Here is a 21,626-nt window from a genome sequence, read left to right as displayed (position 1 = left end):
ACTTCTCTACTGGATGTTTGGTACAGTGCCTTCAAGTACTTTCACTAAGATAGGCATGATCGTGGTATGAGTCTGTGCGTGTAACTTAGTCTATAAATGTATATTAGAGTTATACTATTAATTATTGGAGAAAATTACTAATGTATTAAAATGCATACATATTAAAGATGCTCCACCGCCGACAGAGCTTTAATGATATTCATCATTTGAACAATAATTGGTGTTTAATCGTGTATATATATATGTTTAATTACTACTATTTCTCAGAAAATACTGAAAAGGTCGGTTTCATATTTTTTTTGTAGGTTCCCCTAGGGACCTTTGTGCAAATGGCACTTTGGACCGATCGGTAGATATTGTATTTCTTGTATTTCTTCAAACACACAGGGTGTCTTTGATGCATTATCTTATAAATATATACAAAAGACATGATTTAAGCAAATTGTGTTGTGAGTCGATAATCGAAGGAATTGTTTTTCAATATTGTCAATAAATTGGTAATTAGTAAAATGACTTTGTTTTTGAGGATTGTGATGGAAGACTTGTTTTTTGAGAATTCACTACTGATGGTTAAAGGTGAAGGAACCACAATAACCCACACAAGGATGTGACCGTTTATTGGGAAGGTAAGCTAAAAATAATTCCATTCATTGTATGACTTTTTTTCTTTAATAATGAAGAACATGTATAAACAGAGGCAGACAGTATTTCTCTTCCGAGGAAAGTGATATCAAACACCAATATTGAACAGCAGCTCTGAGAAACTGTCATTTATTCTCTCTAACAGTCATTCTTCATAAAGTAATAATTTTTATTTCATAACAAGAACTACATGCATATGGGTTGCCTGTTCGCTTTGTCAACAAATCTTGTATTTGACAAAGCATACATGATGAATATGCTCTATTCAAATCAAAGAAATAACCATGACATTTCCAGAAGTTCCTTAAAGCTTTTCGTTCACAAAAAATCCTGAAAATGTTATTTACTAAATGTGTAATGGATTCAACTAGGCATATCACAATACTTCATTGATCCAAATGTGACAGCTATAGCTTTTATACTGGGTCAGAAACTGACCTTAAACTTTCCTTGACCAAAATGTGACTTTGGAATCCAATTGTTCTATTTAGTGTGATGAGCGTGTATACTCCATATAACATTACATCCATTTACCACGTCTGACGGGCCTACCTCTTATAACTTTTGTCAGGAACAAAGGTTGACAATGATATTGACTTAGTTTGAGAAAATCAATTGCAATGTATATATACTGCCTATGCTACTCTGTCACAGGCAACAAATTAAATACCAGGTAAATAATTCTTAAGGTAATAACATAAGGCAGGCTACCTTCAATGTAACACTCCAGATTTGGTTAAAACATTGGTTCAATACCTGAACAAATACCTGGTAAGCCAAGGCAGGACGATTATAAAGCTTACATTGGATAGGTGAAGAGATAATTGATGACAATATCAAATAAATTTTAAGTAATAAACCCACTGTCTATATGAGCTAGTGTTTCTGAGCTTGAATTTTTTTAAAAGTTTCAATACAATATGAAATTATTTTTAAAAAGCCACACCATTTGTCTTATAGCTAATAAACATTCAAATAAATCATCATTTTATAATTAATCTCATTCTGAAAGATCATATTTTCATAATTGATCTCTGAAATGTAAACAGAATAATATCATATGTAACAATACATACATAATTTACAATATTTCTTTTAATTTAGTCATTATTTTCAACAAGAAATTTTAATTTCACTGAATTACAAGTAAATATATTGATTACTTCATGATTAAGATTTACTTAAATAGTTTCACTAGGCACAACTCAAAAATTTTTCAGCACAAGTAATTTTCTGAACAAGAGTGAGACACCAAAATCCAATGCTATATCCTGAAGAATAACGGATCATTTGATACCGCGTAAAGGAAAGTTGTTATCCGAGGTAATTGCACTGACTACATAAAGTGTCCATTACACTGTAAATCGTGGTGTAGTCACCAAACATCTTTTTGAAGAAGGTTATCCGTCTTGTCCAAGTCAAATGAAGCAGAGGTCTGTTGAAACACTTCTTATTATGTATTTGCATATTTAGTATTGTTATTTGCCCTTGTGGGTAGGTATTGATTAGAACGTCATAAGTTTCAGAGAAAACAACATCATTTTCACCCAAAACTAATGACATCACACATTGGTACCTTCTTACAAGGGCAGATAACTCTGTAATATGTGAAGATGAAATAACACTTTTGAGAAATTGTGTAAGCAGGATCCCTACAAACGTACACAGTGGCTGCTTGATTTTCTTCATCTTGTAGCACTTTCCAGAAGTTGTATAACATTACTGGTCTGTTCTACCTCAACCCCAACATAAATCGGCCACAGCACTTTAAATCATTTCTGTCTTAGTTTAGTAGTCTGGTCCTCGACTAAGGATTTCCTTACATGTTGGCCTTAACAGTATCGTGTGTTCAAACTGGGCAGTGTAGCAGCCCTTAATGTCACACAATGGTGGGTAGGCATCAATGATACCAACGTCACAGAGGTTCTTAAGAGCTATCAGATACTTGGTCTCTCCTAGTCGGTCCAACCATCTACGACAAAAAGCTAACGTACTGAAATTCTGGTTGATCACATTTAACAGGTGCTTAGACTTCTGAACCCTGAAATTATAACAAAATAACATTGATAAGAATTTCAAAACATGATTCAGTTTAGGACTTACAGCCCTGGCTATACAAAATAAACTACTTCACAATGCTTTAAACTGTTCATACCAGGGAATTATTGAAAAATTAAGCTGATAAATAGAAATAGACACCTTTTGTATATATTTACTTTTGAAATGAATCATTCAGTTACAAACCTGAGAGGGACATGTCCAACTTCGAAGTTTTTCATGTAATGTGAAGTTTCCATGTCGTCGTGAACCATCCCCTTCCCTGTACTTCCAAATGTCTCTATTGCATAGAACTCCATCTCCTAAAATGCATAACATTGAATTCAATTATTTTTTTCCCATCTTACAAAATTACATGACCTGTTCATTTTAATTTATGATATATTTCATAGCAGTCTGGACCCAGCTGTTAAAAATGATTTAAGGCATATTTTAACGACAATTTTCAAATCAAGATTTTTTGTAATAGAAATTTTTCATTCTTTTTTTTGAGATTCTAAAAAAAACACTGTTTGTAACCTGCTAGCTGATTTAATTAGTGACGATAAAATTACAGGTTTTGCAGCAAATGAGAAATTAAAAATTTCACTAAGTGATTAATCTAATCATCACCTTTGGAATAATGCAGGTCCTGATGTTCGTTTACCATATCAATTTTTCACCACACTAGATTCCAGAATTTTAATTCGTTTATTGTTTCAATCTTTCCTTTCTATCAAAGTTCATTCATAAGCTTGAAACCAACAGTCCATCACACTGAATGACACCGTGACCAACACTGTAACTTTATCTTTTTCGTTTTACATACCTCCATTTTTGTTGCCTCTCCTCCTTTCACTATTGGTACTGTTTTGCCTGCATGTATTCTGTATGGTCCTATGGAATGGCCGTTTAGGTTTCTGATAGCTTTCACTGAAAAAGAAACAACGGAACGTGAATTAATTTGTTTTATTACATTTACATTCATATCAATAACAACAAAGTGTATCTTTTGTGTATGAATTAAGAGAACAGTTTTCAATTATAATGAATAAACAATGGAAAGTGTACGGTACAGCAAGAAATAGTCGTGTAGAAAATGTTTCATAGACTAATGTTTTCATCAACAAAATATTTCTATCAGTAAAATAATTTGAAAGCCTCAAACCATGAAAAGTAAGTATATTATACATAACCTTGCGGTGAAATATGGTAATTTTTTATGAAAAATATGAGTAAACATGTTATCAAGCCTCTTTAGTGGGTAATGAAGTAGATGGTACCTTTAAATAATTAAAACTATAGATACTTAATGACTGTATTATACCTACCCTGGTACGTCTTCCCATCCAAATCAACCTCGTAAGATTCCATCACCTCCTGGATTGACTCCCCAATATCACAGAGACGGACATCAATTCCAGCTTCCTATAGACAGATAACAGTAATCGTTTACTTATTATGACAGGTCACACAAGGGTGTCAATGCACAGTTAGGCTATTCACCTTGCTGGCCAGTATTTGATTCCAAGCTCAGAGGTGAACAGGTCATGGGTTACCTGCCCGATTACAGGTTTCCTCCCAACTTAAGACCTTTAGCATACTGACATCTGGCTGCAATCAGTGTAAAAAAATTTCATTTTATCTTTTAAAATGTTACTGAAATAATTTTTTTTTTAAATTCTAAAGAAGTAACAGCTAAATTGAAAAGTGGAAGGGAGAATGTTAAATAGGAAGTGAATACCTTTATTCCTGTGTTAGTTGCATCTTGTACAGCCTGTTTTAGCCGGTCATACTTGGGATTGAATGTGAGAGTGAAAGCACAGTCAATGATCCTCCCTATTGGAAACAGATATTTGAGAGACATCAACAGATTGAGACAAGATAAACAAAACAATATAATAAAATACTAATACTGTTATTATGTACATTTTTACTGATATAATCTTGTCTCTCTGCTGATAAACTGTAAGGTTCAAAGTAATATAGAACTGAAATTCACTGCTCTTTAGCAATGTGCCCCAACTTCTATTTGAAATTCATACAAGATGGGACAGATATGGATAACACTATCTAGAACGAATAATCATACCCTACCTCCACTCCGTTCCCGGCAGGGTATGAATTCCACCCCGTTGCCGCTAGTGTTGCAAGCCCCGATGTGATCCACATCGGGCACTTTGAGACTGATAAAAAATATATTTTTCGGGTATTATCCTTATGTAACTGTATTGTTCTGACAACTATGATCAATATTCAATTCACAAACCTTTCGATTATAATCTTTCATCAACTATTAGTGGTAAAATCGACGGCAAACACAACACATGTATAATTCTGTTCAAATACGCCGCCATGTTTGATTTACCGGAAACCGTGACGAAATGAAACAAATATGTTTAAAAGTTTTAAAAAGCCAACAAACTAAGAATAAATATGGTGAAACTGAACAAATGTAAGTATTATTAAGAATTAAGCAAAAAAGAATTTTTAAAGTTAATTTCTTTCGTAGTGAAAATTTGTAGGTCATTCCATATATGGTACTAGGTGCCATATTTGGAGCGCGAGACTTTCTTACGAGAAGCATCATGGCGGCCAAGTGAGCCGTGTCGGAGATGCGAGCCATTCAAAAGTGCTTCAAAACATAATTTTGACAAGGAGGTGGGTAAAGAAATAATCATTTTATGTTAAAAATGTTTGATATTGTTGAATTTAATTAAAAAATTACATGACACACATGAAATGCAACATTTTCACCGCTGGATGTTTTGCAACACTACGGGCAATGGGACGGAATCGTAGCTCTGACGACGACCATCTGTCAGAAATCTTCCGTCCGTCGTTCAGAGCTACGTCATCGCAGCTAAACACTATCATACTCCCTTATTGGTATAAACATTGACAGTCAAAACATACACTTTATAGCTTTATCTTTAAAACTGGAAATATAACAGATAAAATGGAAACCCTACATAGGGCATTTCTTTATGATTAAAACAAGAAATATTCAACTGTAACAATTCTGTCTTTGCATATTAGAGTTACTTCCCTTGTGTGTAAGTATCTATTGTGACATCACTAGGGATGTCACGGTTCATGTTTTTTCAGCTCGGTTCGGTTTCAACTTTTTTTGATCAGTTTTTCGGTTTTTTCGGTTCGGTTCAGGCAAATCTCAATTACACTTTTTAAGTCTATTTTCTATCAAAAGCAAGTTCTGCTTTAGATTTAAAGATGGTATATCACTTAAACAAATGGTTTTTTTTTTCTTTATCAAGATTTCACTTCTAATTAAAAACATATAATTTATTGCGCCCTGAAAAATAATCCACAGCACTATATCCTATATACATTGAAGTTCTAAAAGTGCATGCAGCAAAGAAATTCATTAATTATTCTATATCATTTTGTGTCTTAATTAGACATATAACACACGATTAAATACCAATTTTTGTTCAAATATTGAGTATCATTTATGATCTCTCAGCAGTGGAACATCTTTAAAAAAACATAATTGAACATTTTCTTATCTTTTTAACTCTTTCAGTACTATTGACACATTAATCAGTCACAGAGAGATATATGTCCTCGTATCCTTTATGATACATTATTTCGTCACTAAAACTTTTCTCGTATCCTTCATGACGCATTATTAATATTATGTGATGATTGACATGTGAAAATCGTAAGTTTTACCGCAAATCAATACATCGGTATTATCCCAGAAAAAGTGTTTTTAAAAAAGTATTATGCATTTGAATTATAATAGAGATAAAACATTATTACGTACCAGGTGCATGTTCAATCGTAAAATGGTTTAATTCACGGAATATTGGCCGACGGAAACGCGATTGTTTACAATCGGCAACACAATGGCGGCTTGATTTAGCTGCCGATATTCTGCGGGATTAATGTTATCGGAAAAATACATAATAAAAAATTATCAATTATAAAATATCAAACATTTAGTGAAATATATCATTTAGATATTATGTATGTGAAAAATCATGTCCGCAGACAGCAAATAACGATCTTCTGAATGACTGAACTTGCACACGTGTTACACATAAGCTTATATGTCGGTCAACAGGTGTATTTCTCGGGATTCTGACAAACAACTTCGCCGTATTTTCAATGAAATAATCTGCAATACAGTTTATACACGTAAATTACAGGTATTATAGGACAGTTATTTTTTTAATGAACCGAACCGAAACTTAGAATTATCGTACCGAACCGAACCGTACGGTTGAATTTTTCGGTTAACCGTATTTTCGGTTAACCGTGACACTCCTATCAGACGTTACTATTGTATAATTTACTCAATATGTTTACTTTAAAAAGTATGACATGATGCAAGCAAACACATGACAACACAATCAAATTCAATACCTTCTCACAAGGACAAATAACTCTGTAATCTGCAAATACAGAATCTATGAGTCATCAACAACCATAATAATATTCAAGTCATAATCATTAAGTCAGATTGCTGACTAACCGTTGATGTGTGTGCCGAAGTCAATCTTACACACATCGTCGTACTGTAGAACTGTCGGGTCGCCAGCGTTAGGAGTGTAATGGGCAGCACAGTGGTTGATAGAACAGCCGGTGGGGAAGGCCAGTCCTGCCTCCAAACCTTTCTCATTGATTAGCTTTCTTGCCATGTTTTCTAGTGTTTCGCTACAAAGAAATGATGTACACCAAATTACTACTAAAAGAAATGATGTACGTCAAATAAGAATTTATAAGCTTTCTATGATAGCTATTCAAATTAATTTGAGAAGTGATTTTGGTATAATTTTGCCGTATGTCAACATTTATGAGATAGCAGATATTATGAAATTCAATTTAAGAGAGCAACTAGACACACATGTACCAAATAACACACATACAAAATAAAGAGTTACCAGACACACACATACAAAATACAGAGTTACCAGACACACACATACAAAATAAAGAGTTACCAGACACACACATACAAAATACAGAGTTACCAGACACACACATACAAAATACAGAGTTACCAGACACACACATACAAAATAAAGAGTTACCAGACACACACATACAAAATAAAGAGTTACCAGACACACACATACAAAATACAGAGTTACCAGACACACACATACAAAATACAGAGTTACCAGACACACACATACAAAATAAAGAGTTACCAGACACACACATACAAAATAAAGAGTTACCAGACACACACATACAAAATAAAGAGTTACCAGACACACACATACAAAATAAAGAGTTACCAGACACACACATACAAAATACAGAGTTACCAGACACACACATACAAAATACAGAGTTACCAGACACACACATACAAAATACAGAGTTACCAGACACACACATACAAAATACAGAGTTACCAGACACACACATACAAAATACAAAGTTACCAGACACACACATACAAAATAAAGAGTTACCAGACACACACATACAAAATACAGAGTTATCAGACACACACATACAAAATAAAGAGTTACCAGACACACACATACAAAATAAAGAGTTACCAGACACACACATACAAAATACAGAGTTACCAGACACACACATACAAAATAAAGAGTTACCAGACACACACATACAAAATACAGAGTTACCAGACACACACATACAAAATACAGAGTTACCAGACACACACATACAAAATACAGAGTTACCAGACACACACATACAAAATAAAGAGTTACCAGACACACACATACAAAATACAGAGTTACCAGACACACATACAAAATACAGAATTACCAGACACACACATACAAAATAAAGAGTTACCAGACACACACATACAAAATACAGAGTTACCAGACACACACATACAAAATAAAGAGTTACCAGACACACACATACAAAATACAGAGTTACCAGACACACATACAAAATACAGAATTACCAGACACACACATACAAAATAAAGAGTTACCAGACACACACATACAAAATAAAGAGTTACCAGACACACACATACAAAATACAGAGTTACCAGACACACATACAAAATACAGAATTACCAGACACACACATACAAAATAAAGAGTTACCAGACACACACATACAAAATACAGAGTTACCAGACATACACATACAAAATACAGAGTTACCATACATACACATACAAAATATACAGAGTTACCAGACATACACATACAAAATACAGAGTTACCAGACACACACATACAAAATAAAGAGTTACCAGACACACACATACAAAATACAGAGTTACCAGACACACACATACAAAATAAAGAGTTACCAGACACACACATACAAAATACAGAGTTACCAGACACACACATACAAAATACAGAGTTACCAGACATACACATACAAAATACAGAGATACCAGACACACACATACAAAAAAAAAGAGTTACCAGACACACACATACAAAATACAGAGTTACCAGACACACACATACAAAATACAGAGTTACCAGACACACACATACAAAATAAAGAGTTACCAGACACACACATACAAAAAAAAGAGTTACCAGACACACAAATACAAAATACAGAGTTACCAGACACACACATACAAAATACAGAGTTACCAGACACACACATACAAAATACAGAGTTACCAGACATACACATACAAAATACAGAGTTACCAGACACACATACAAAATACAGAATTACCAGACACACACATACAAAAAAAAGAGTTACCAGACACACACATACAAAATAAAGAGTTACCAGACACACACATACAAAATACAGAGTTACCAGACACACACATACAAAATTACCAGACACACACATACAAAATACAGAGTTACCAGACACACATACAAAATACAGAGTTACCAGACACACACATACAAAATACAGAGTTACCAGACACACACATACAAAATACAAAGTTACCAGACACACACATACAAAATACAGAGTTACCAGACACACACATACAAAATACAGAGTTATCAGACACACACATACAAAATAAAGAGTTACCAGACACACACATACAAAATAAAGAGTTACCAGACACACACATACAAAATACAGAGTTACCAGACACACACATACAAAATAAAGAGTTACCAGACACACACATACAAAATACAGAGTTACCAGACACACACATACAAAATACAGAGTTACCAGACACACACATACAAAAACAGAGTTACCAGACACACACATACAAAATACAGAGTTACCAGACACACACATACAAAATAAAGAGTTACCAGACACACACATACAAAATACAGAGTTACCAGACACACATACAAAATACAGAATTACCAGACACACACATACAAAATAAAGAGTTACCAGACACACACATACAAAATACAGAGTTACCAGACACACACATACAAAATAAAGAGTTACCAGACACACACATACAAAATACAGAGTTACCAGACACACATACAAAATACAGAATTACCAGACACACACATACAAAATAAAGAGTTACCAGACACACACATACAAAATAAAGAGTTACCAGACACACACATACAAAATACAGAGTTACCAGACACACATACAAAATACAGAATTACCAGACACACACATACAAAATAAAGAGTTACCAGACACACACATACAAAATACAGAGTTACCAGACATACACATACAAAATACAGAGTTACCAGACATACACATACAACATACAGAGTTACCAGACATACACATACAAAATACAGAGTGACCAGACACACACATACAAAATAAAGAGTTACCAGACACACACATACAAAATACAGAGTTACCAGACACACACATACAAAATACAGAGTTACCAGACACACACATACAAAATAAAGAGTTACCAGACACACACATACAAAATAAAGAGTTACCAGACACACACATACAAAATAAAGAGTTACCAGACACACACATACAAAATAAAGAGTTACCAGACACACACATACAAAATACAGAGTTACCAGACACACACATACAAAATACAGAGTTACCAGACACACACATACAAAATAAAGAGTTACCAGACACACACATACAAAATACAGAGTTACCAGACACACACATACAAAATACAGAGTTACCAGACACACACATACAAAATACAGAGTTACCAGACACACACATACAAAATAAAGATTTACCAGACACTCACATACAAAAATAAAGAGTTACCAGACACACACATACAAAATAAAGAGTTACCAGACACACACATACAAAATACAGAGTTACCAGACACACATACAAAATACAGAATTACCAGACACACACATACAAAATAAAGAGTTACCAGACACACACATACAAAATACAGAGTTACCAGACATACACATACAAAATACAGAGTTACCAGACATACACATACAACATACAGAGTTACCAGACATACACATACAAAATACAGAGTGACCAGACACACACATACAAAATAAAGAGTTACCAGACACACACATACAAAATACAGAGTTACCAGACACACACATACAAAATAAAGAGTTACCAGACACACACATACAAAATACAGAGTTACCAGACACACACATACAAAATACAGAGTTACCAGACATACACATACAAAATAAAGAGTTACCAGACACACACATACAAAATAAAGAGTTACCAGACACACACATACAAAATACAGAGTTACCAGACACACACATACAAAATACAGAGTTACCAGACACACACATACAAAATAAAGAGTTACCAGACACACACATACAAAAAAAAAAGAGTTACCAGACACACACATACAAAATACAGAGTTACCAGACACACACATACAAAATACAGAGTTACCAGACACACACATACAAAATAAAGAGTTACCAGACACACACATACAAAATAAAGAGTTACCAGACAAACACATACAAAATACAGAGTTACCAGACACACACATACAAAATAAAGAGTTACCAGACACACACATACAAAATAAAGAGTTACCAGACATACACATACAAAATAAAGAGTTACCAGACACACACATACAAAATAAAGAGTTACCAGACACACACATACAAAATAAAGAGTTACCAGACACACACATACAAAATACAAAGTTACCAGACACACACATACAAAATACAGAATTACCAGACACACACATACAAAATACAAAGTTACCAGACACACACATACAAAATACAGAGTTACCAGACATACACATACAAAATACAGAGTTACCATACATACACATACAAAATACAGAGTTACCAGACATACACATACAAAATACAGAGTTACCAGACACACACATACAAAATAAAGAGTTACCAGACACACACACATACAAAATACAGAGTTACCAGACACACACATACAAAATACAGAGTTACCAGACACACACATACAAAATACAGAGTTACCAGACACACACATACAAAATACAGAGTTACCAGACATACACATACAAAATACAGAGTTACCAGACACACACATACAAAAAAAAAGAGTTACCAGACACACACATACAAAATACAGAGTTACCAGACACACACATACAAAATACAGAGTTACCAGACACACACATACAAAATAAAGAGTTACCAGACACACACATACAAAAAAAAGAGTTACCAGACACACACATACAAAATACAGAGTTACCAGACACACACATACAAAATACAGAGTTACCAGACACACACATACAAAATACAGAGTTACCAGACATACACATACAAAATACAGAGTTACCAGACACACACATACAAAATACAGAGTTACCAGACACACACATACAAAATACAGAGTTACCAGACACACACATACAAAATACATAGTTACCAGACACACATAAAAAATACAGAATTACCAGACACACACATACAAAATACCGAGTTACCAGACACACACATACAAAATACCGAGTTACCAGACACACACATACAAAATAAAGAGTTACCAGACACACACATACAAAATACAGAGTTACCAGACACACACACATACAAAATACAAAGTTACCAGACACACACATACAAAATACAGAGTTACCAGACACACACATACAAAATACAGAGTTACCAGACACACACATACAAAATACAGAGTTACCAGACACACACATACAAAATAAAGAGTTACCAGACACACACATACAAAATACAGAGTTACCAGACACACACATACAAAATACAGAGTTACCAGACACACACATACAAAATAAAGAGTTACCAGACACTCACATACAAAATACAGAGTTACCAGACACACACATACAAAATAAAGAGTTACCAGACACACACATACAAAATAAAGAGTTACCAGACACACACATACAAAATAAAGAGTTACCAGACACACACATACAAAATACAGAGTTACCAGACATACACAAAATAAAATTTGAGTTACCAGATGTGAATCATGGTCATTCCTGGCTTGATGTAGTTCTGCATATACATTCTAGTCTATAATACAAAGGGAGAGAATTTAAATAACATTGTTAAATGCATTTTTGCACCATTATTTGAATATAAATCATGGTGTACACTGATCACTATGAATTGAGATGTTGCCAGAGTGGATGACTAATACCACCCGCTGCACAAATTTAGTAATAACTCCATTAATAGGGGTCATTGTAGAACCCTATATAGTTTACTCAATTACATTTTATGTCAGGGTTATGTGTACCAAAAATCTGTTGAGTAGTTTAGGAGTTCGCCGGACAAAGTTGTGTCTACATACAGACAGACTGACGGACGGACAGATGGACGGAGGATCTGATTCCAGTATACCCCCTTAACTTCATTGTGAGGGGCATAATAATTACCACAGTATTGTTCAGTTTGTTAGGTTAACTATCCACGTTGTCAGCGTTATGTGTATATATCTCCCAGAACTATCATGAACAGGTGCTTTTCTATCTATTTTTTATTTATATTCATATTTTGAGTTAAATGCTTTAAATGAAACAATAATTTCATTTGTCCTTATAAGAACACATTAAAGTTAAATACACTTTAGGAATATTATTTAATGTCTACCTGTCGGTGTGCCTCAGCTGCCTGCCGTATCTCCTGATATATATCAGAGTTCGCACGATCAAGTGCCTTTTTCTCTTCGCTCGTAAATCGGTCTTTAGCAGTACGACTGAAACATTCAAATTTTTATAAAAAATAAATAAATAATATTTTACATTATCCAATTGTCAAATACTCCGACTACCACATACAATGGGATTCATTTTTTTAAAAACCTTTTTGAGTAACTTTATTTTTGTAATATTTCCAATCTCAGGGACAATAGTCTTATTTCAGTGGAAACTCTTATTAGCAGTTGAAAAATGAGGATAATGCGAGCAGGGGTGTAAAAATTTATTTCAAAGCACTAGCCCAGGGCTAGTAGACACCAAAATTTCACTAGCCCGGCCTAAAATATCTACTAGCCCAGCCCAAAATCAAAGTACTGAAAGTACTGAGAGCTTAAGGCAAGTGAAGAAATTTAATTTGCAGGTATTCAGATGAGTAGACATAAAAAACAAGTGTTAGCTACCCAAAAAGCTAAGAAGGCTACCATACAGTATTGTTTATTAGGAAGCAATGATAGAAAAGCTTGACAAATTGTTCTTTTCACAGTTACCTAGGGTAGCTGCCATAGTTCTTATTCTCATTTTTGAATAATGATAATTCAAATGCTTTCACATTCAATGTAAAAGATTATCAACTTCATGATATTCATGAAAGGGCCACTAGGCTACCTTTCCGAAACAAAAAAAATAAAAATCTTTTTATAACAATTATAATATAATAAATTGAAGTTTTGCCTTGTGGCGCAGAAATGGTCAACTAACCCATTGTAATTATGACGACGCCAGGAACATAATACAACCTGCGATATGAAACTTAACCTTTTATTTATTTCAATAAAGTTGTTCATAATGTGAAGAGGGCCTTTTCCTTATGCTAACAAGTTTTCCGTCAAATATACACTATACTGATATACATTTACATGTACTTGGACAAGTTGGTGAAATACATAGTATACAAGCATAACTTTTCGGTTAAAACTGTACTTTACTTTAGCGCATACAGATCCACAAATATCCCCTAAGTAAAGCCTAACTTTGTTTCAGCATCTCCCATGTAGCGACAGTTTTTACAAGTAGGTCATGGCCATCTAGCGTACAGTACCAGTTAGGCTATATCTAGATGCTCCACATGCTCCCGGCAATGTTTCTATTCAGTACGTGTAGCGACGCCTTATGTGATTTCTGAGAATAATGTCCAACAACCAGAAAAAAACATTCAGACTTCTCTGGGTTTATCTAATGATAATTTGTTTGCAATGATTTCCCCACTGTTACCCCTTACACACATGAAATCTTCAACAACAAGTAACCAATTTTTTGTTGGCCCTGCAGGTAGGGCGTTAGAATTGTACCTGCTGCCCTTATTGCATGATCGTAAAAGGTGACTAAATTTAGGATCTTATCTTTTCTATTCTTCCTAACTTACTTTATCTTTCCCAATGCCTCCATTGGCACCGCCTCACTTTTGGCCTTGAGATGAGCGTTCGCCCCTGTGAGGAAGGCTCTGGGTTCTGTCCCCTGGCCGAGACAGACCAAAGTCTATAAAAGTTGTAGTTTCCGCTCCTGCTTAGCGTTCAGCATAAGGGGGGGAGTGGGAGGACTGGTTTGCCCGTTGTCAGTATAATGTGACCGGGTGGGGTGTGTTGCTTGGTGTCTTCAGCGGCATGCTTCAGTGATATAGCACTATAAAAAGGGCAACAGTTCCACTATACAAGAAGACACAACATGAATTTACTGCAGTCTCCCAAAACACGCACCTCGCACAACATTCACGCAACACACTGCATACATAGGAGGCCATAGCTGTTAATAGGACGTTAATTAATCAAACAAACAACACACGTAAATCATTTGGGAAAGCCAATCAAAGTGTAGTGATAGGGAAGGCCACGCGCCCTGCGCCATACGCGCATTTGTTGGATAAATGACGCATCAAAAAACATACTTAGACATTTTGATTGATCATCGGTAAGATATTATGGTTTTTGAGACGGACCCCGGTTTCTAAACACGATGACGTAAGGTCTTTTTTTATTAGTTCCCCACCCGCTGATTTGTCAAATGTATACAGAGGTTATATGACATGTATTACAAACCACTAATGCATTGAAATATCGAGTTTTTATCATCGTTTTTTAAGAAAATGTAACTATTTATCGTGTTCTGCCTTCGAGTGTAAGCGTTTTTCATCTAAATAAGCGACTTGTCACGTGACACTCAGCAATGGTATAAGCGGTCCGATGTAAACAAAGATGTCATAACGCAAAATCTGATACTGTTCAGGGAGTTCCCTGCGTTAGAACCTAGATGTAAATCTGATACTGTACTTGCTGGTCGAAATCATCTATGAGAGATAATTTCCATTCTTTTCACTCAACAGCTTGAAAGCGACAGAGACAATTTCTTTAGCATCCCCCCGATGTGGTCGATCACATTCACGTAACTTTATCTGAAGAACACCTGAACAACGCAACCACGTGCATTACGCTAGTAATCTTCAACATCCCTTCCGTATTTGGAGACAGAAACAGTAAAATTCGTAAGCGTTCATTTCGTTTTGTTTCTACATTAAATAAATTGGTCTTTGGGTCGGTATATGAACTACATACCACTTATGTTTCTGATTTGGTATTTGACAAACAATGACGCATGAAGTGAACTAGGTAACATGTCTGTGTATTTCTGCTAACATACATATAATCAATGTTTTGTTTTACAACAAGAAAAAAAAAGTTTAATATTACTTCTAATTTTGAAGCAGTTTCTGGTTAAATTATCAGTTAACAAATTCATCTGCTAGCATTATTTACTTATTTGCTGAATCAACAGTACACTGACTAATGAGTGACTAATAAAACATTGATGATACATGCTGATGTTAATTTTTGTTTTCGCCTCAATATCCCTAGAAAATGTTGTTTTGGCGCATTGTCTGATCAAATGTCCCATCGAAATTTTATTTCAAGGGGACATAGTCGCATAGTAACAAATCTCCTTCCCTATCACTGAAGTGAACTGTGTTGAATTATGTTTATTCAAAAATACTTGAATAAAATAACATAGCATAACATAACAAAACATTATTTTTATTTTACTCTTTAATGATACATGTCCATCTGAACGTATGCTTTTTGATATGTTTTTACATACCGTAAATCTGTTCAATTGCAAATTTACTTGAAACCTGCAGTCCGCTAATTATGTCATGTTCATCATTAGATGTTTTGCAACACTACGGACAATTAGACAGAATTGTAACCCTAGATCTGACGACAAAGTTGTCTGGAGCTTTATATATCTGCCATTGCAGCTAGTTAATATATGCCCGGTATTATTTCACTGCTTCTTGATAATCTCAATTCTTCAACATTTTGAGTCTGCTGTGGATGGCTAGCAAATATTGGGTCCTGTTATTTTAGAATTTAACAAAATATGCAATAATTTCAATAAAAAGTTATAGAGTCCTCTAACATAAACTTAAAGAATTTTGTTAAGTTCAAGTCAGTTGTGGAGTCTTGCTTACAAGTAATTTGAGTTAATATGTTAGCATCATTTTTAATCTTTTTATTTTTAATTTTCATCAATATTTTAAGCTCATGTTTCCAGTTTTTAAACCAGAGATAATAATTGTCTTAATAAAATCTAGCCTTATTACACTTGTCTCTTAAACTCCATATATACACATGTATGTACATATGTACATGTACAAATGTATTGTGTATGCATGATTGTGTAACAGGAGAGGAGAAAATGTAGCGGCCAGACCGGGATTCAAACCCGGGACCCTCAGAACACTAGCCGAGTGCTCTACCGACTGAGCTACCTGGTCACTATACAAAATCCTACATACTGTTATGTTTTGTGATGTGACACTCCATTACCACGTACGGTATCAATATGGACAATTTGGCAAATTAAATCTGTTACACCTACTGAATTAAATGCATTAAATTGTATGTCATAAAATTAGAAAATAATGCTAGCAGTTAATTTTTGTCAACTTCGAATTTGAAAAGGAAACTGCCCCAAAATATAAAGTAATGTTCTTGTTCTTGTAATAAAATAAAACATCTATATCACATACGTTAGCAGAAATACACAGAGACACGTAAGTTCACTTCATGTGTAATTTATTTACTGTAGACAGGTATAAGCAAAACGAAATGAACACTTACGATTTTTGCTGTTTCTGTGTCCAAATACGAATGGAATGTTGTAGGCCTTGATTATTGCCACACGGGTCGTGTTGGGGAAGTACCCGGGTACCCGTCAAAATACACGTAGGAACCATGTGTAGGCTTCCCGGCCGGGCATCCGTCAAAATACTGACGAAACATACTGATACTGAGTGTTAGATGTCTGTGTAAACGTAAAATTCAGTAACAATAAGTACAAAATAGCACTCTTTTGTTCTATTTTACTCACAAAGGATGACACTTCATCTGCTAACGACATGTTCACAAGCAACATTGTTGCAATTCTTATTTCCCATGATCGGAGAAGTGATCATGAATGGCGCACATGTTTACTTTCACTATCGGTATGCTGTATATGACAACACCAGAGGCTATCCGAATGAAGACTACGTCACTCTTTTGTACTTCCTGTTGCGCATGTGCGGTAAACAACATCTGTCACGGACATTCTGGGCTCTGTCAGCTTGTTACACTACGATTGTATGATGTTACCGATTGATATTAAATTGATATACCAATGCCATTTGCAGTATTGGAGAATAAATCTCTCACATTTCATTATGATTACATTGAAATTTGCTCCATCTGAAGATCGCCCCAAACAACATCGGTAAATTGTACCACTAAGCTAACTCACGAAGTTGATACGTTCACATAGGAATACGTTCACATACTGTAGGAATACATGTCGAGTATCTAGGTACGGATCGGATACTTAAATTCGGATACACGAGGACAAAATTTAGTACCCATACCAACCCTACTTATACATACTTAAATCCTGTCAATTCCTTTATTTAGTGTTATCTAAACTAGAAGTTCATCATATATGCAAATGATTGGCGAGAATTTAGGTCATCGATCGCTATCATTCATGCAAATTATTCTCACTGTTTTCCATTAATAGACAATGATATTATAGCTTTGGACACATTTTTGAAACTATAACACTTAAGGAAATACTACAGATTTTTTTCATGCAATCATAATTACACCATGACAGCATATTTGCTTTAGAAAGCGGATTTTTTGGACCTGAGGTGTAGTACTTTTTCACGCTAGGTGGTGTCGTAGTCGAAAAGGCATTTCCAGTATTTCTGGTATCGCAGGCAATGACAATACGCTGTAAGGCTATATAGCCTTAAGCGTAAAAACAAAAATAGAAAATTTATAATAGGGCCAGTATTTTTTACACTGTATAAATTCAAATATTCTTTAATTGAGCGAGTTTTTTTTATTATTTGCATCTACTTTTTTTTATTTAAATTCAAATAAACATCAAGAAAATCTTTGATCTGTGATATTTCTAGAACATAATTTTTAGATTTTTTTTTAATCCTGAAACCGGAATCTGGATTCCCGACCTTTGACCCGGATATTAGAATAACCATGACAAATATGGCTGCTTGCTGCAGGAATGGCTTTGCTGTCGACTTTTTAAGGAATAGATTCCAGTTCTTTAACATCGTTTTTGTAACTACTAAAATTTACTGATCTGATAGCTGAGATGACTTATTTGATGGTTTGTATATTGTTTGTCTAGAACTTGAGTTGCAAATTACGTAACTTTCACATGAAATGCTATGCATCACTATATACACTGTGGTGATCGGGAGGTCTACAGTCGTCAACAAATTAGACAACATGATTCCAGATTAAGATTTAAAGAGAGATACGAATATTACATAGAATTGCAATGTTTTAAAGTGTTATTATGACTTAATATTGATGTTTTCGTTTTGAAATATCTTTGAAAAAAGTCACTAGCCCCAGGCTAGTATGGCTAAAATTTCCACTAGCCCAAGTTGAAAATTTGGTAGCCCCGGGCGTCGGGCTAGTGGATTTTTACACCCCTGGCAAGACTGCAAATTGAGGCTATACCAGTCTGTTGCTAGGTGACATCTTTTGAAAACTTACCCATCCTTAAGTGGTGGATATTCTGTCACTTCTCCCTCTGGATAGTTACCATCTGGGTATAGTTCAGATATTGGTATTGATGGCGGATCCGTCTGTTGTTTTCCTCCTAACGTTATTTAAAATACTCTTTAATATGGCAATTAAGGTATGTTTGATGTCTATATTGTTTGTTTTCTTCTTCATTTTGTTGAATATCTTTATAAAAACAACCTTAAATTGAATGCATTTATATGAAATTGTTACAATATCTTAAATTTCATGAAAAACAACGAGTTTGGTATTTCAGGCAAATAAGCCTAGTTTCACATATTGATGATTCACTACAGTTAGGATTCTATATTACCTTTCTTCTTCTTTTTCTTCTTCTTCTTTGAAGCAGATTCTCCAGCTGGTTGTCCCTCTCCTTTAAAAACCAATACCTAGACTTTATATATCAGTGTACACAAAAGGTCTGAAGAGCAGAGGTAAAGAAGCAACCTTTGACCTTGAAATTGCATCAACCTTTAGTGGCTAGAACTTCTTACATAGAGTGCTTGACATAAAAAAATCTTAATATACTTGGCTTTGTGATGTAAAATATTTAATACCCCTATGATCATTGTTAATGAGAGGATTTGAAGGTAAAACAAAATAAAACATGTGTTAAAAATGAAAGTTTATGTATTTGTGTGCTATACATGTTAATGTTTGGAAAATAAAGATTTGTATATTAAAACATTTTTTCTAATATCTCTTAATTAACAACTTTTAAAATTTTAACATTTCCATTGGATTATATAATATAGTAGTCTAGTTTTACCAATGATTAATCCCTGATTACAGACCTTCAGCAGCTTCACCATTGAGGGTTTGTCCCTCAAGCTTTTCTGTGATGTCATTAACAGACTTTGACGTCCCTCCTTCCTGCTCTATGTCTGGAGCCTCAGCATCTGTTATCAAAAACAACATGGCAATTACATATTGAAATCATATACATAAAACGTATCTGCTGAAAACAATGCCAAATGATTGCTGATGTTTCTATAGCTGTATTTATCACAGCCTTATACGCAATCAATACAGTTGTAATAGCCAAATAAGGACTCTCCAGGATCCATGTACCTGTCAATCACGATCTTGGATTAGATTATCTGTGGTACTATGCCAACAAGACATCTGTGTTTTTACATATGTTAGTCTGGCGTAGCTAATGTACAAAGTTATCAATATGCTAGTTTCATCACAGGATTCTTTCAAAGTCTTTTTATTGCAAGTACACTAACAGTGAAGGCTAGCATGTTTAAAAGCAAAATTAAGACCTTGTTAAATGCCTGTAATAACACATTGTTGCATTTATGTGATATATGTATAATTTTCAACGACAGTTAATGAAGCAGAGTGTCGATGAAGTCATTCGATAACACTTCACAGACTCACTGTAAAAGATTAAGCCTAATCATGATTCATGGTAGGTAAGCTAAAGAGTCTGGACATTGCACGTGTTACTGTGCATACAAGATCTTTCTGAACCTGTTTTTTTCTTTTTCTTCTTCTTTTTCTTCTTCTTCGGAGCGTCAGCTTGGTTATCCTCCTCTATAATGTCATCGTTATCGCCTGGCAAAGCAGCATGTTCCTGCTTTTCATTTTCGTTTTCTGCTACAGACACTTCAGCGTCAGCCATGCTGGTTTTTATAATCTCTAAGTAAACAAGTAGAAAAGTTAATGTAGTTGTTTCAATCAAGCATCGAATCTTACTTTATTGAAACCGTGTAAAATATGTTGAACGTAATAATAATTTCATAACTTTTGTTTCGAATAAAAAAAGA

At 34.5% G+C, this 21,626-nt stretch overlaps 1 protein-coding gene across 1 annotated transcript; it reads right to left on the bottom strand.

The window, feature by feature from the left end:
- Positions 1–602: 602 nt before the first annotated feature.
- Positions 603–21,510, bottom strand: LOC138336793 (methionine aminopeptidase 2-like). Its single transcript, XM_069286357.1, has 12 exons — positions 21,331–21,510; positions 20,646–20,750; positions 20,165–20,224; positions 19,822–19,927; positions 13,665–13,770; positions 13,030–13,085; positions 7,178–7,359; positions 4,424–4,518; positions 4,011–4,107; positions 3,509–3,612; positions 2,887–3,002; positions 603–2,683 (listed from the first exon to the last, which is right to left on the bottom strand). The coding sequence occupies exons 1-12, from the start codon at positions 21,479–21,481 to the stop codon at positions 2,431–2,433; spliced, it is 1,431 nt and encodes a 476-aa protein (XP_069142458.1). The 5' UTR covers positions 21,482–21,510; the 3' UTR covers positions 603–2,430.
- Positions 21,511–21,626: the final 116 nt, after the last annotated feature.

This window comes from Argopecten irradians, chromosome 12, assembly GCF_041381155.1.
Source record: "Argopecten irradians isolate NY chromosome 12, Ai_NY, whole genome shotgun sequence".
Taxonomy (NCBI): domain Eukaryota; kingdom Metazoa; phylum Mollusca; class Bivalvia; order Pectinida; family Pectinidae; genus Argopecten; species Argopecten irradians.
This window is presented reverse-complemented; position numbering and strand designations above follow the sequence as displayed.